Source organism: Petaurus breviceps, unplaced genomic scaffold, assembly GCF_028583685.1.
Source record: "Petaurus breviceps papuanus isolate PSGF00001 unplaced genomic scaffold, PetGlider_PUasm1.0 99, whole genome shotgun sequence".
NCBI classification, from domain to species: Eukaryota; Metazoa; Chordata; class Mammalia; order Diprotodontia; family Petauridae; genus Petaurus; species Petaurus breviceps.
Window position 1 is genome coordinate 402,106 of NW_027187465.1, and position 12,604 is coordinate 414,709.

Here is a 12,604-nt window from a genome sequence, read left to right on the forward strand (position 1 = left end):
AGAGAAGAGGGAGAGTCTGCTTGAAATGCACTTAGTTGGTGGGGATGAGTCCCTCTGTACACATGCCCACCTGTGGGTCTGTGTCCTCACGGCCCCAGCACTTTGGGAGGGACTTTTAGATTCCCTGTGTATAACGTTAGCTGGGGCCGCTGCTTCTTGGAGCCTCAGCCTACAGCAGTGGAGTGAGGAAAGATGGGGAGGGGCCTTGCCTGGTCCAGAATGGCACACGTGGGGACCCGAAGGACAGCTCCCACTGCCCCCGGGACAGATCAGGGCACTGGAGGGACCCTTCCTGCTCCCACCTCCTAGAAGGGGCGGCTTGGCCCCAGAGGGATTACAGGGCTTCCTCTGAGGAGCCCAGCCTCCCTCCTAACGCCCCCATCTCTGCAGGTTTCCCAACAGTCAGATCCCAGAAGGAAACAGAGAAATGGGATTTCTTGCACAGGCTGCCCATTTCTGCCCAGGAGAGGGGGGGCAGCCCACAGAAGCTTCCAGCAGCGATGGGGGATGTTGAGAGGAGGCCCTGGGGCTCTGGCCTCCCTGGGCCTGTGCTGCCTACAGGGCACAAGGGCAAAGGTCATCAACTGAGACCAGCACCCCCACATCCCCCACCATGAGTCCTCCTCCTCAGTGAGGCCTCAGTGCCACACTCACTCCTCCAGCTTCTCCCCACCAGTCACTTAGGACCTGACTCCCCACATATTGGATCCCCATAGGTCATGGCACCTCCCCCCACAGCTAGTGGGACCCCCCAGGGATAGGGCGCTGGGCCACAGAGCTCTCCCCCCATGTCAGGGCCTGCTGGAGAGCTCCAGACCAAAGGCTTTCAGCCGGTGTCCGCCATCTTCATTCTTCCTTGCTGCTCCTGGGCAGGCATGCTGCCCCAGTGGATGAGGCTTATAGGGATGATAGCAGCTGATGAGCTCTGGTTCTGAGGTCTACTCAGAGGGCAGCCGGATCGTCCCCTGCCCCCCAGGCTTGACCAGGCACAGGCCAAGAGAGGACTGGGGCGGATGGTGCACAGGCCCCCCAGGGAAGGCAGCGGGCTGCCCACGTGCTCCCAGCATGCAGCGTGGATGGGAGAGCCACAGGGGCCATCCCTTCATTCAGGGCCTCTTCAGTGTTTAAAGTCAGAATCAAATTGCTTTTGAGGCCTGTGGGATTTGACAGAGTGGCAGCCAGGGAAGCATGTAGCATGCGGTGTCTGAGGCTGTGGCATCTGGGTGGCAGCAGCCCAGCCTGAGGGTGGGGCGGTGGGGGCCCCGGAGCTTCTCTCACCACGATGATTGAGTGCTTAGGCCTCCTGCTCCCCTCTGGGGACCTGCCATTATACAGATAAGAAGAGAGGCCCAGAGAAAGGCTGCCATGGGCCAGATTCCAACCCAGGTGTTGGTCTTCGGGCTCAGAACCCACTGCTGTTTCTACTCTAATTTCTGTCCTTTCATGGGGCCTCACCTGATGCAGGAGGACACTGAGGCCTGACCAGGTCACTGAATTCCGGGCCTTAGGACCCTCTCCCTGAGGTTCTTTCCTCCCAGCCCTGATTTCTTCAAGTGATGAGCCCCTGGGGGGGTCCCTGAGCTACATTTCATCTTCCCTTTCTCCCCCTCCAAATTCAAGATGGCTCCACTCGGAATCCTCCCTAGGGAAGGGAGGGTATCTGTTTACCTCTAGAAGCACCCCCAGGTGCCTGGATCCAACCCAGCCAAAGGCTCATTTCCTTGAGGCAGCATAGGATTTTCAGGCAGATGTTATCCACATCACAAAACTTGGGGAGGGTCTCCAGGCTGCATATGCATTCCCCCTGCAGCCAGAGCAAGGCTGGCAGAAACATCAGACTGAAAGGTTCTAGGGGAGGGGCCACCCAAAGGAAATGCGGGCGGGAGGGGGCGAGCAGGTGGGGAACCAGCGGGTCAGGGCTGGCCCACAGCTGACCTCCCTCCCTCTCATGCTGCCCCCTGGTGTGGCTGCAGGTCGCCCTGTACAAGTCTGTGCCCACGCGGCTGCTGTCCCGGGCCTGGGGACGGCTGAACCAGGTGGAGCTGCCCACCTGGCTCCGGAAGCCTGTGTACAGCCTTTACATCTGGACGTTTGGGGTGAACATGGCGGAGGCCGCAGTGGAGGACCTTGGCCACTACAGGAACCTGAGCGAGTTCTTCAGCCGTAAGCTGAAGCCGCAGGCCCGGCCCGTGTGTGGCCTGCACAGCGTGGTGAGGCCCCAGGGGTGGTGGGAACACTTTGTGTGCTGGGTGGGGGGGCCTGTTGCAGGAAGAGGCTTTGGGAACTAGGCCCAGAGAACCCTGGATCACAAGTCCCTAAAAAGCAAGCCTGAGCCCATTTCACAGAGGAAGAAACTAAGGCCCAGAGAGGGCAGGTGAGGCCACCCAGAAGGCTCCTTCCACCACTGCCCTCTGCTGCCCACTTGGCCTTCTTGGGCTCCCACTGAGGACTTAACTGCACAGGCCCCGGAAGCCCAGGGACCACCCTGCTTGGGAGGGGTGCAGAGGGGCTGAGGGTCACGGCGGTCCCCCTCGTGCCTTCCAGATCAGCCCATCGGATGGGAAGATCCTCAACTTTGGCCAGGTGCAGAACTGCGAGGTGGAACAGGTGAAGGGGGTCACCTACTCCCTGGAGTCCTTCCTGGGCCCGCGTGACACCCCCAATGGCCTGCCCTTCAGCGGCAACAACAGCAGCCGTGGTAAGGGTGGCAATGGCGGTAACGGAGGCGGCAACGGCGGTAATGGAGGTGGTAACAGAGGCGGCAGTGGCGGTAATGGAGGCGGCGGCAGCGGCAGCCAGGGTAAGTCAGCTGCAGCGTGCTCTGGGGCTCATGCACTCAGGCCTGGAATCGAGACAACCCGAGTTCAAACCCGTCCTTAAACACTTAATAACTGGGTGACCCCTGGCAAGTTACTTCACTCTGTCTCAGTATCCCCACCTCCAGAATGGGCATGTGGAGCCATTGAGATGGCGCCCGGCCCATAGCAGGCAGCCCCTTGGGTGCTCAGGGTAGCCCTGCTTTGTGGCTCCATCGCCTGGGGCGCGCCCCAGACCATCATGGGCCACTCAGAGCTGGGCTGGGGTGGGGCATCTACATGGGAGCCCAGGCTGCTCAGCTAGGGGAGTTGGCTGGCAATGGGCCTTCTGTCAAGATGTGTGTTACCATGTGCCAGGAAAAGCTGCCTGGTTCACAGGGAGAAGGGACCCATTTAGCATCAGATGCCAACTCTGGGCCAAGGAGGTCACCTTGACGCCTCGGTGTCCCATTCTGTACCTGGGGGGAAGTGGGACAGTCTTCTGCCCACCCCCTCCTGGAGTAATTCGGTCATTTTCAGCCACATCTGACTCTCTGTGACCCCGACTGGGGTTTTCTTGGCAAAGACACAGGAAAGCTTTGCCATTTCCTTCTCCAGCCCATTTTGCAGATGAGGAAACTGAGGCAAACTCAATGAAGTGACTTGCCCAGGGTCAGACAGCTAGGACGTGTCTGAGGCTGGATTTGAACTCAGGTCTTCCTGCCTTCAGGCCCTCTGCACTATGGCATCACCTAAATTATGAAGTGTCAGATGTCTTGAGTGGGGAAAGCACTGCCCCCACTTAGGACTTGGGGCCCAGGTCTGTTTTGGCAGCTTCTGTGTTGGGAGCATTAGCTCAGGCCAGCTCTGGAGGCCCATCATTGCCCAGGGCTGACCTGGCACCTGCAGAAGAGCCACGGGCTCCTCCCTCACAAGCTAAGCCAGCCAGCCAGTCGGGAAGGTGGGGCTGCGGCTCCCGTCCTTTGCACAGAGCTCAGAGAGGGTGCCTTCCCTGCTTAGTCACCCAGCTAGAAGAGTGAGCCAGCCCTGTCCTGCAGCTGGCCCTGTCTGTACGGACCATGCTCCCCGGCCTGAGCCCCGGCCAGCACTGCAGCTTGCCGGCCCCAGGCTTCCAGGCACAGCTAGCCTTGGGGTCCATCCAGCACCAGTGTCCTGACTCTGCCATCCTTCCTTTCAGCCTCCGCAGCCACAGCTCGCAACTCCTTCCAGAACCAGCTGGTCACCAAGGAGGGGAATGAGCTCTACCACTGTGTCATCTACCTGGCCCCTGGGGACTACCATTGCTTCCACTCCCCCACAGACTGGAGAGTTGCCCACAGGCGCCACTTCCCAGGTAGGCCCCTGAGGCGGCTTTGGTGCGCCCATCGACCTCCATCCCCCAGAAAGGGCTAGTTCTGGAAGAGCTGGGCTGGAAAAGCTGAGCCACACGGGGGGCCTCACCCAAGAACATGGGTGGCCTGTACCCAGATAGGCTGTGTAGGAATAACCTGGGCCAAGAGTCAGGCTCAGGGGGTTATGGGACCAGTGCTGTCAGGGCCGGCTGGTATCCTGAGCATGTCTTTGTAGGTGGCAGCATCTGACCCAAGCTCTGTTGTGCCCCCTTCCCTGTCCCTCTCACACCCCTCGAGGGAGCACTTAGTCCAACACCCTCCTTAGGCCACCCCAGGCCGGACACTGTGGCACCAACCCTCCCTCTCCCTGATGCAGGCTCCCTGATGTCAGTGAATCCTGGTGTCGCCCGTTGGATTAAGGAGCTCTTCTGCCACAATGAGAGGGTTGTCCTGACCGGGGACTGGAAGCACGGTTTCTTCTCCCTCACGGCTGTGGGCGCCACCAACGTGGGCTCCATCCGCATCTACTTTGATCGGGTAAGTAAATGCAGAGCCTCGGGGTGCCCAGACAGTGCTGAAATGCTAGATTTGCCTCCAAGGCCTAGGGTAGGAGAGAACCTAGAGGGGAGCAATGAGGAAGCTGGTAGGGCTGTAGGTCAGTTGCAAGACCCCCTCAGGCATTCGGCCTTTCCTGACACTCCCAGGCAGATGGCACCTCATCACCAGCCTGGCCTCCCATTCCTTTCAGGCCTATTCCTTGGCCTGCCTACCTGTTGTCTCCCCTCCTGGAGGGCGGGGGCCTCTATCCTGGGTGTGCGTTCATGAGAGAATAGTGTGTGTGAAGGGGGAAGATGACTTGGGTCCAGCCTGGGATGAATTTTACATGCCAGAGGCCCTCATAACCTGTATTGTGTCTTAGCTGCAGTGGAGAGGAGCGAGTTTTAGGAAGTTTGGGCTCGGGGAAGGAGGATGGAGAGGGGGAGGGTCTAGGCATGGGGTGATGGGGAGCGGCTGCAAACACTGGGCCAGGTCCAGAGCCCCAAACATCTCAGTATCGAGCAGACCCTAATGAGACGCCCTCCAACAGGAAGAAGTCAGCTTCTCAGGGATAGGCTGGGGGTGTGGAGGTAGGTAACCGTCTGAAAGAGATTTGGGGGCTCCAGTGGATGCCAAGCTCACTAACACCAAACTGTTAATTCAGGAAAGCCACAAATGTCTGGAAAAAGGCACAGACTTGTGGTAGCCTGCCCTGGTAGGACTGCAGCTGGGCCAGCGCAGGCACCTGTGGTTTTCAGAAAATCGGCCTCCCAGTGCAAGCCGAGGGGTCGCCCTCACTGGAAGGCTTTCTGTGAAATTGGGGTGACTGCACTATGATAATGACAGCATGCTGAGATTTAGAACGTACTTTACAGATATCCTGACAACCACCCTGGGAGGTGGGTGCTATTATCCCCATTTTACAGATGAGGAAATAGTCAGGCAGAGGCAAGTCCCACAGTTACCAAGTGTCTGAGACTACATCTGAACTCAGGCTTCCTGACTGTGGGGGCCCCTGAAAGAAGGGGATTCTGTTGGCTGAATGAAGGCCCACCACTCTCTACCCTCACATTCTGAGACAGGACTAGGCTAACCTGGCAGGGAGGGCGAGTCATCAGGCCACCTCGGGAGCAGCTTTTCCTGCTGGCCTCTGGTGCCCGACTTCCACACCCTTGCTGACCTTGTCTCCCTCCAGGACCTGCACACCAACAGCCCCAGGTACAGCAAGGGCTCCTACAATGACTTTAGCTTCATCACGCACAGCAACAAGGGGGGCATCCCCATGAGAAAGGGAGAGCACCTTGGAGAGTTCAACCTGGGCTCTACCATCGTCCTCATCTTCGAGGCTCCCAAAGACTTTCATTTTCATCTGAAGCCAGGGCAGAAAATTCGGTTTGGAGAAGCCTTGGGCTCCCTCTAGAGCCAGCGTCTCCACCACAAGGTTGACGCTACCAAGGAAACTCCTTCAGATCAGCGTGAAGGCCAAGACTTTGGACTGAATGGGAAGCGGCCCCTGGGCCTGCTGTGGGGAGTGACGAGGTGCCTTGCTCTGCCTGAACAGCCCTGGCTCCCCCAGTCACGCCTCTGAGAAGGGAGGAGACAGGGAGGCTGGCCTTCTCCCGTCCCTTCTGCCCCCAGGCAGTGCATCCCTTCTGCCCCCAGGCAGTGCATCCCTTCTGCCCCCAGGCAGTGCAGGCACAGGCTGAGCTGGAAGCCCCCTTGTCCATGTACTGCCTCAGGTTCCAAGGCTGATGGTTTTCTTTTGAAGGTGGCAAATATTTGAATTCTCTTTCCGTTAGTGGCCGTTGTGGGATGTAGCCTGGTGTTGTCACCTCTTCCCAATAGAGACTCCCGTGGTTTCCTGGACCTTTTCGGGCCTTAATCCCCTGCCCTGTCCTGTTCCCCCAGGTCCTGCCAGGGCTCCAGGATGGCCTTCTTTTTGGTGCATGGGGTGAAATGCATCCAGCATTGACTGTGGACCAAAAGCTGGAGCCCACTCCAAACACTGGGCTGATTTCTGGTGTTTGTTTCATTTTTTAAAATTTACTTACTCTGAAAATGGTGGGGGGAAAAGCCAAATCTTCCTCAGCACTTACTACTGGGAATTTCTTTCCTCTTTCTTGCCAACATGGGCTGTGTGCTGGGGCTTGTCAGGGAGGCTGGCAATGGCAGACCAGGCCTCTGGGTAGGGGGGCCAGGGGAAGAGAGGAGCTAAGGCTGATGGGCCTTCTTGAGGCTTGCTTGGCTCAGCCGCCAGCAGATGAACCCAGGAGAGCGGGAGGTGTGGCCGTTCCAGTCCAGCCCAAGGCATCCTGTCCACCTGCCTGGTTCCCATTTTCATCACCTCCGGTCCTTAGTCTCCGGGTCTCCTTGAATGGTAGCTGGCCAGAGGCAGGGCTCTGGGGAGCAGCGGGGGCAGAAGAGGCCCCTGCCCCTGTGGCGGCCAGCACAGCCTGGGCACTGCCCAGGAACCTGCGCTGGGCACAGGGCAGTCTGCCGCTCTTGATTTCAATCAGCTTGTGTTGAAAGAGGCAGGCAGGTGGGCGTGGCCCGGGCCAGCCCTATGGGGCGCAGGGGCAGCGCTAGGTGAACAAATGGGAAAAGGGACCGGGCTTCCTGGTGATGCTGGTGACGCTGTGAATTTCTCCTGCCGGAGAAACCATTGAATCTTCAACTGTATCAGTAGCACAGTATTTTTGTATGTCAGTGGAAGACTTAGGGAACAGGAATTCATTTAATTGCAAACATTTTCAAATAAAAAATACATCACAATTGCCTCATGTGTGTCTAGTACCTTATGAGTCCATCCCAAATCAAGCTAAGGCACTAAATGCCTGAGGGGGGGAGGGGGCAGGACGGGATGGAGAGGACAGTGCTGGTCCAGGGGATCCCAGGAGCTAATGGCGCTACGAGAAGGCAGCCCTCAGGACCTGGAGGCGGGCCATGTACCGCTGCACCTGCTGCCGCTCAGCTTGCAGCTCCTGCGTGAGATGGGAGATGTGCTTCTCAACCTGCAAGACAAAGCAGGCGGGCTGGGGCCGGGGTCCCATGATGGGGCCCCTTGGCGGCTCTGGCTCTCCGAGGCAAAGGCACACCGTACCTGGTGAAGTTCCTGCTGCACCTGCTGCCCTGCCTCCTCCTCCTCTGGCCTGGGGTCTTCCATGCTCAGCGCTAACCACTTCCTCAGGCTGCTGGCCTGTCTCTGCCAGGACCTGGCGGGGAGGGACAGGGCGCAGCGATCAGAGACATGCAGAGCCCTGGGAAAGGAAGACCTTCCTCTCCAAGTCCAAGATCAATTCCAGCCGGAGAGGACAAGGGTAAATTATTTGTTAGCGGCTACATGGTTAAACACAGGTAGGATCTGAACCCAGGTCTGTACTGTGCTATGCTGCCAACAGAAATGTAGGAGGGACCTTGAAAAACATCTTACACAGGAGGCAATTAAGGCCTAGTTCTTGGGAGCGACTTAGCGATGATGACCCCCCGGTGCTCACTTCCCTGCCCTCTGCCAGGGACATGGAGGGGAAACATCCCCAAGGACCACAATGCTGGCCACCAGGTGACCCCAGCCAGGGGTGTGGAACCTTCGGCCACACATGGCCTCAAGGTCCCCCGCCCCCAAGCCTCGCTGCCTCTTTTACAGATGAGGAAGCAGGTCCAGGGAGGCTGGGTTACAGGGACCTGATGAAAGACCTGAATCTCATTCTCTTCTTTCAGAAACATCCCCTCCCGCTTAGGGAGACAGATGGGAAGGGAAGCCCCCAACACAGGTCACAGTGATCCAGAGATGTGCCAAGTGCGCTAGTGGGGACCCAGCTCTGGATTCACAGCTCTAAGGGGCAGAATGTGTCACCAAAGGAGGTGGGAAGCCCCACATCCTGAGCTCGGGCCTGGGAGGTCAGACAAGTCACAGGTTCCAGCGGCAGACATGGGTGATCCTGGGCTGCTTCCTTCCCCTCTCTGGGCCTCACAGGTCTCCAAGCCTCGCCCCCCCCACCCCAGCTTCAAGGCTGCTCTTCTCCCACTGGGGCATGGCTGCCTGGGGATGGACATCAGGACCCCAGAGTCTCAGCTTAGATCTGCCACCAAGCATGGGACCTTCCCACTAAGCCATGGTGCCCATACGTGGCAATGCACTGTCATCCAAGAATGACTAAGGAACATGTTTCCCAAGCCACCTAGAAATGACTTCAGATTATAATCACGGGCTGTGCCAGGGATCTCCCACCCAAAGGCACCAGTTGATACCACAAGCCAACATATCCATTACATCTGAGGAGGGCAAAACATGGGAAGGCGGGTCTTCAAAGATTGGGAGACAGGAGAGACCTGTCATGGTGCTCTGGAGGGCCCTGGGGCTACACTGGGCAGAGCCCTGAATGCCAGACAAAGCCATCTGTCACTGGCTTAGTGGCATGAGGGAGTGCAGGGAGGGAAGAAAGGTCACAGGGGTGGGGCCTGTCAGGAGGCAGCTGTGCCCCAGCTGGCTGGTCATTGGCCTCAATGGCCCTCGGGAGCCTTGGCAGGGGCCTTACCTGAGGTTTTCCTTATTGGCCTGGTAACTGCACAATTTCTCCTGGATCTCCTCCAGCTCAACCTCCAGCTCAGCGCTGTCTCCTGGGATGCCCAGTGCCCTTCTCCCAGTGTGGGCCTGTGAGCTCCCTGAGGGAGAGATGCAGATACCTAGCTTCCCAGGGCCCCAGGCTGCCTGGCTGGGAACCTCGAGTTCATTTCTGGCTTCCAGTTCTCCAAGCAGGGCATGTGAGCTCCCCGGGCTACCCCTGCCCTTTTCAGGAGCTGCTCAGTGGTGCAATGGACAGCATGCTGGGCCAGTGGTCAGCAACACTGGAGTTCAAATCCAGCCTCAGATACACTCTAGCTGTGGGACCCTGGGTGAGTCACCTGACCTGTCTCCCTCAATCTCCTCACCCTGAGGTCCCAGGGCTGTTGTGAGAACCAGACACCTATGAAGTGCTTAGCAGCGCCCCCCTCCCACTGACATCAGGACCACAAAACCCTGTGTGGAGAACCAGGGATCTGAAGACAGAAACTGAGCTCTGAGCCATGGCCTCTGTACAGAGCGGGGCTGGCGTGAAGTGGTTTCAAGGGTCCCTGGCCATCCTAGGGCGCCTCTCCTTGGACCAAAGCATCTCTGCAAACGTGCCAGGCCTGAGGATGCCCGAAGGGAGGGACGGGCTCCGGGTCCAGCTCCTGCACTGCAGAGCTTGCAAGGAGGCACCCTGGGCACGTTCTCACCCTGAGGATCCCATGGCAGGTTTGGCAACTCCCACAATACACGTGGTGAGAGCACGGAAGGAGGCTGGCTACCCTGCCCACGGCCGCCCAGCTGGCATTCAGACCTCCCGAAGGATGCTGCGCTCTCCTCTGCTCCAAATCTGGGCTTGCGGTGGCCATGCAGGAAGACAGAGGCCATGGCACCATCTGCATCATGTCCCAAGGCATCCCCTACCTGAAGCTTCCAGGCCCAGACTGGGCCTCCTCTTGCTCCCTAGGAAGTCCTCAGGAAGAAGCAGGTGGCCACCAGGCTGGAGACGCCCTGTCTCACCAACAGCAGCCTTGGACTCTTGGGGGCCCAGCTCAGAGGGAGCGGTCCCAACTGCGCACTGGAAGGCAAGGGCATGGGATGACCTCCCTCTGTGGGGGATCAGGGCAGAGGGTAGAGAAGCAGGAGCCTGTGGCCAGTGTGAAGGGAAGCACCGACGCAGGTCGCGCAGCAGCTCTGGAAGTCTTTGGCCCTCCAGGCCTTGCGTTTCCTCCTCATGTATGAGAGGATCTGGGGGCAGGTAGAAATGCCCATCGAAGATGCCTTCTCCTCACTCTGGCTTCTCAACGGCCTCCTCCAACCATAAGATCCCTAGAGGAGATGGCCCGGCTTCACTGTGGGGAGCCCCGCCCCAAGCCTGCAGCACTGACAGACCAGGGTCTGAGAGCCAGCTGGTCCCAGACCTGTCGTGATCCTCTGGGTCAGGACCAGAAGGGATCAAGGACAGGTCACATAACTCCACCACATGCGCCTGCGGACAAGCCCAAGGGAGGCTGGGAATGAGGCAGCCCTCAGGCTCCCACGCCATAGGAAGAGTTAAGAGACAGAAGCTGGACAGTTTGGGAGCCTTCTGGACTAGGACTGCATGGCCACCTCCGGCCATGTTGGCCTTGTCTCTCGAAAGGCCTGGAAGCCCTTCTCAGGCAGTGGGTGTGGATTGAGAAGGGGAAGAGGAGGCCAACAAGAGGTCAAGAACGGAAGACAAAGGGTCGCATCAGCTTTCTGGGAAGGGAACAAAACCAATCCAAGGAAACCATGATATTTGTGGCATTCCTCTCCAGCTTCTACCCATGGATTGTTCTCTTTCAGAAAGATTTCATTTTAGGCATGTGGTCCATCTACAGGGTGATGATACTGGGCCATATGTGGGGAAAACTTCCTGCTTGGGGCTCACCCCAGGACACTCACAGGAGGAGGTCGGGGGAAGGGAGGGAAGGCAGAGAGGTGCCTGAAGCAACTCACCCTTTCCATGGGGTCTTGGTCACTTGCCATGGAGGAGGGGGGAGGCAAAGTAGCCTCAGCATAGAGGGGCCTATGGCCAGGAGGCTTCGGGAGGCTTCTGGAGTCCACACAGGTCCTGATGCTGGGTCCTAGAGCCACCAGAGTGGCAGAGGGGCTAGGCTGGGCAGGGAGCAGAGGCACAGTTGTTTCTGTCAAAAGCCTAAGACACAGAGAGCCAGTCAGTCAACACGTTATTACAAAAATCACAGAATCTGAGAATCCAACATCACACCAAAGACCCCCATTATAGCCTACCCTGTGGCATTTGTCCTGCCACTGCCTGAAGACCCCATAGGAAGGGGCCCCAGCTACCTCTCAGAGTGGCCCATCCACACGGGGATGCACATACTTGGCATTAGAGTCAGAAGCCTCCTTCCATCCCTCCTGGTGAGATATAGCCCTCTGGGGCCAAGCAGGAGAAGCCTAATCCCTGCTCACAGAGGTAGCCCCCGAAATGCCTGAAGGCAGTTCACACATCCTTGCCCCACAGGATGTCACTTCTCCCAGGTACACCTCTATTCAGGTCTTCACGTGGCCCAGACTCAAAGCCCTTCCCCACCCTGACAGCCCCTCTCCACACACTCTGAAGCTTCTTACTGATGTCCTTCTTAAAAAGGGCCATATCATAAATACCCTTTGACCCTGCAATACCGCTAGCAGGTCTGTACCCCAAAGAATGCAAAGAAAAGGGAAAAGGATGCATTTGTACAAAAACATTTTAGCAGCTCTTTTTGTGGTGGCAAACAATTGGAAACTGAGGGGGGTGCCCATCAACTAGGGAATGGCTGGGCAAGTTGTGGTATATGATTGTGATGGAAGATTACTGCACTGTAAGAAATGATGAGCAGGGTAAGAAAAACCTCGGAAGACTCGGGATGAACTGATGCAAAGCGAAGTGAGCAGAGCCAGGAGAACATGGTACACAGTAACAGCCCCACTGCAGAATGATGAACCGTGAATCATCAGCTACTCTGATTGGGACAAAGATCCAAGACAATTCCAAAGGACCCACGATGGAAAAGGCTATTCACCTCCAGAGACAGAACCTGAATGCAGATTGAAGCAGACTTTTTTTCTTTCTTGATTTTTCTTGTTTTAGTTTTTTGTCTGTATTTTCTTTTGCAATACGGCTATTATGGAAATGTTTTGTATAACTGCACCTGTATAACCAATATAAAATTGCTTTCCTTCTCAAGGAGGGCAGGAGGGAGAGAATTTGGAGCTCAGAATTTTTAAAAATTGTTAAATTTTTTTTGCATGTAATTGAGAAATATTTAACAAAATAAATAAAAATACATTTTAAAAGGGGGAAGGCTTAGAATGGAAGTTGATACTCCAGACGAAATCTGATGAGA

The 12,604-nt window shown here is 57.2% G+C and overlaps 2 protein-coding genes across 7 annotated transcripts in view; one reads left to right on the forward strand and one right to left on the reverse strand.

Moving 5' to 3' along the window:
* The window catches only part of PISD (phosphatidylserine decarboxylase), a 54,852-nt gene extending 47,388 nt beyond the window's left edge, over window positions 1-7,464 (forward strand). For 5 of the 6 annotated variants that reach the window (XM_069081548.1, XM_069081547.1, XM_069081550.1 and 2 more), the window contains 5 exons: window positions 1,974-2,210; window positions 2,545-2,800; window positions 3,994-4,149; window positions 4,524-4,684; window positions 5,880-7,464. In XM_069081548.1, coding sequence (XP_068937649.1) covers window positions 1,974-2,210; window positions 2,545-2,800; window positions 3,994-4,149; window positions 4,524-4,684; window positions 5,880-6,104 — 1,035 coding nt within the window. In that variant the 3' untranslated portion in view covers window positions 6,105-7,464. The remainder of the gene's footprint in view (window positions 1-1,973; window positions 2,211-2,544; window positions 2,801-3,993; window positions 4,150-4,523; window positions 4,685-5,879) is intronic. The other variant, XR_011167122.1, reaches the window with a different exon arrangement.
* Window positions 7,400-12,604, reverse strand: part of SFI1 (SFI1 centrin binding protein) — a 60,874-nt gene continuing 55,669 nt past the window's right edge. The window contains exons 29-33 of the mRNA XM_069081546.1: window positions 11,211-11,409; window positions 10,155-10,308; window positions 9,220-9,346; window positions 7,785-7,896; window positions 7,400-7,695 (exon numbers count right to left, since the gene is read on the reverse strand). Of these exons, the coding sequence (XP_068937647.1) occupies window positions 7,591-7,695; window positions 7,785-7,896; window positions 9,220-9,346; window positions 10,155-10,308; window positions 11,211-11,409 (697 nt within the window). The 3' untranslated portion in view covers window positions 7,400-7,590. The remainder of the gene's footprint in view (window positions 7,696-7,784; window positions 7,897-9,219; window positions 9,347-10,154; window positions 10,309-11,210; window positions 11,410-12,604) is intronic.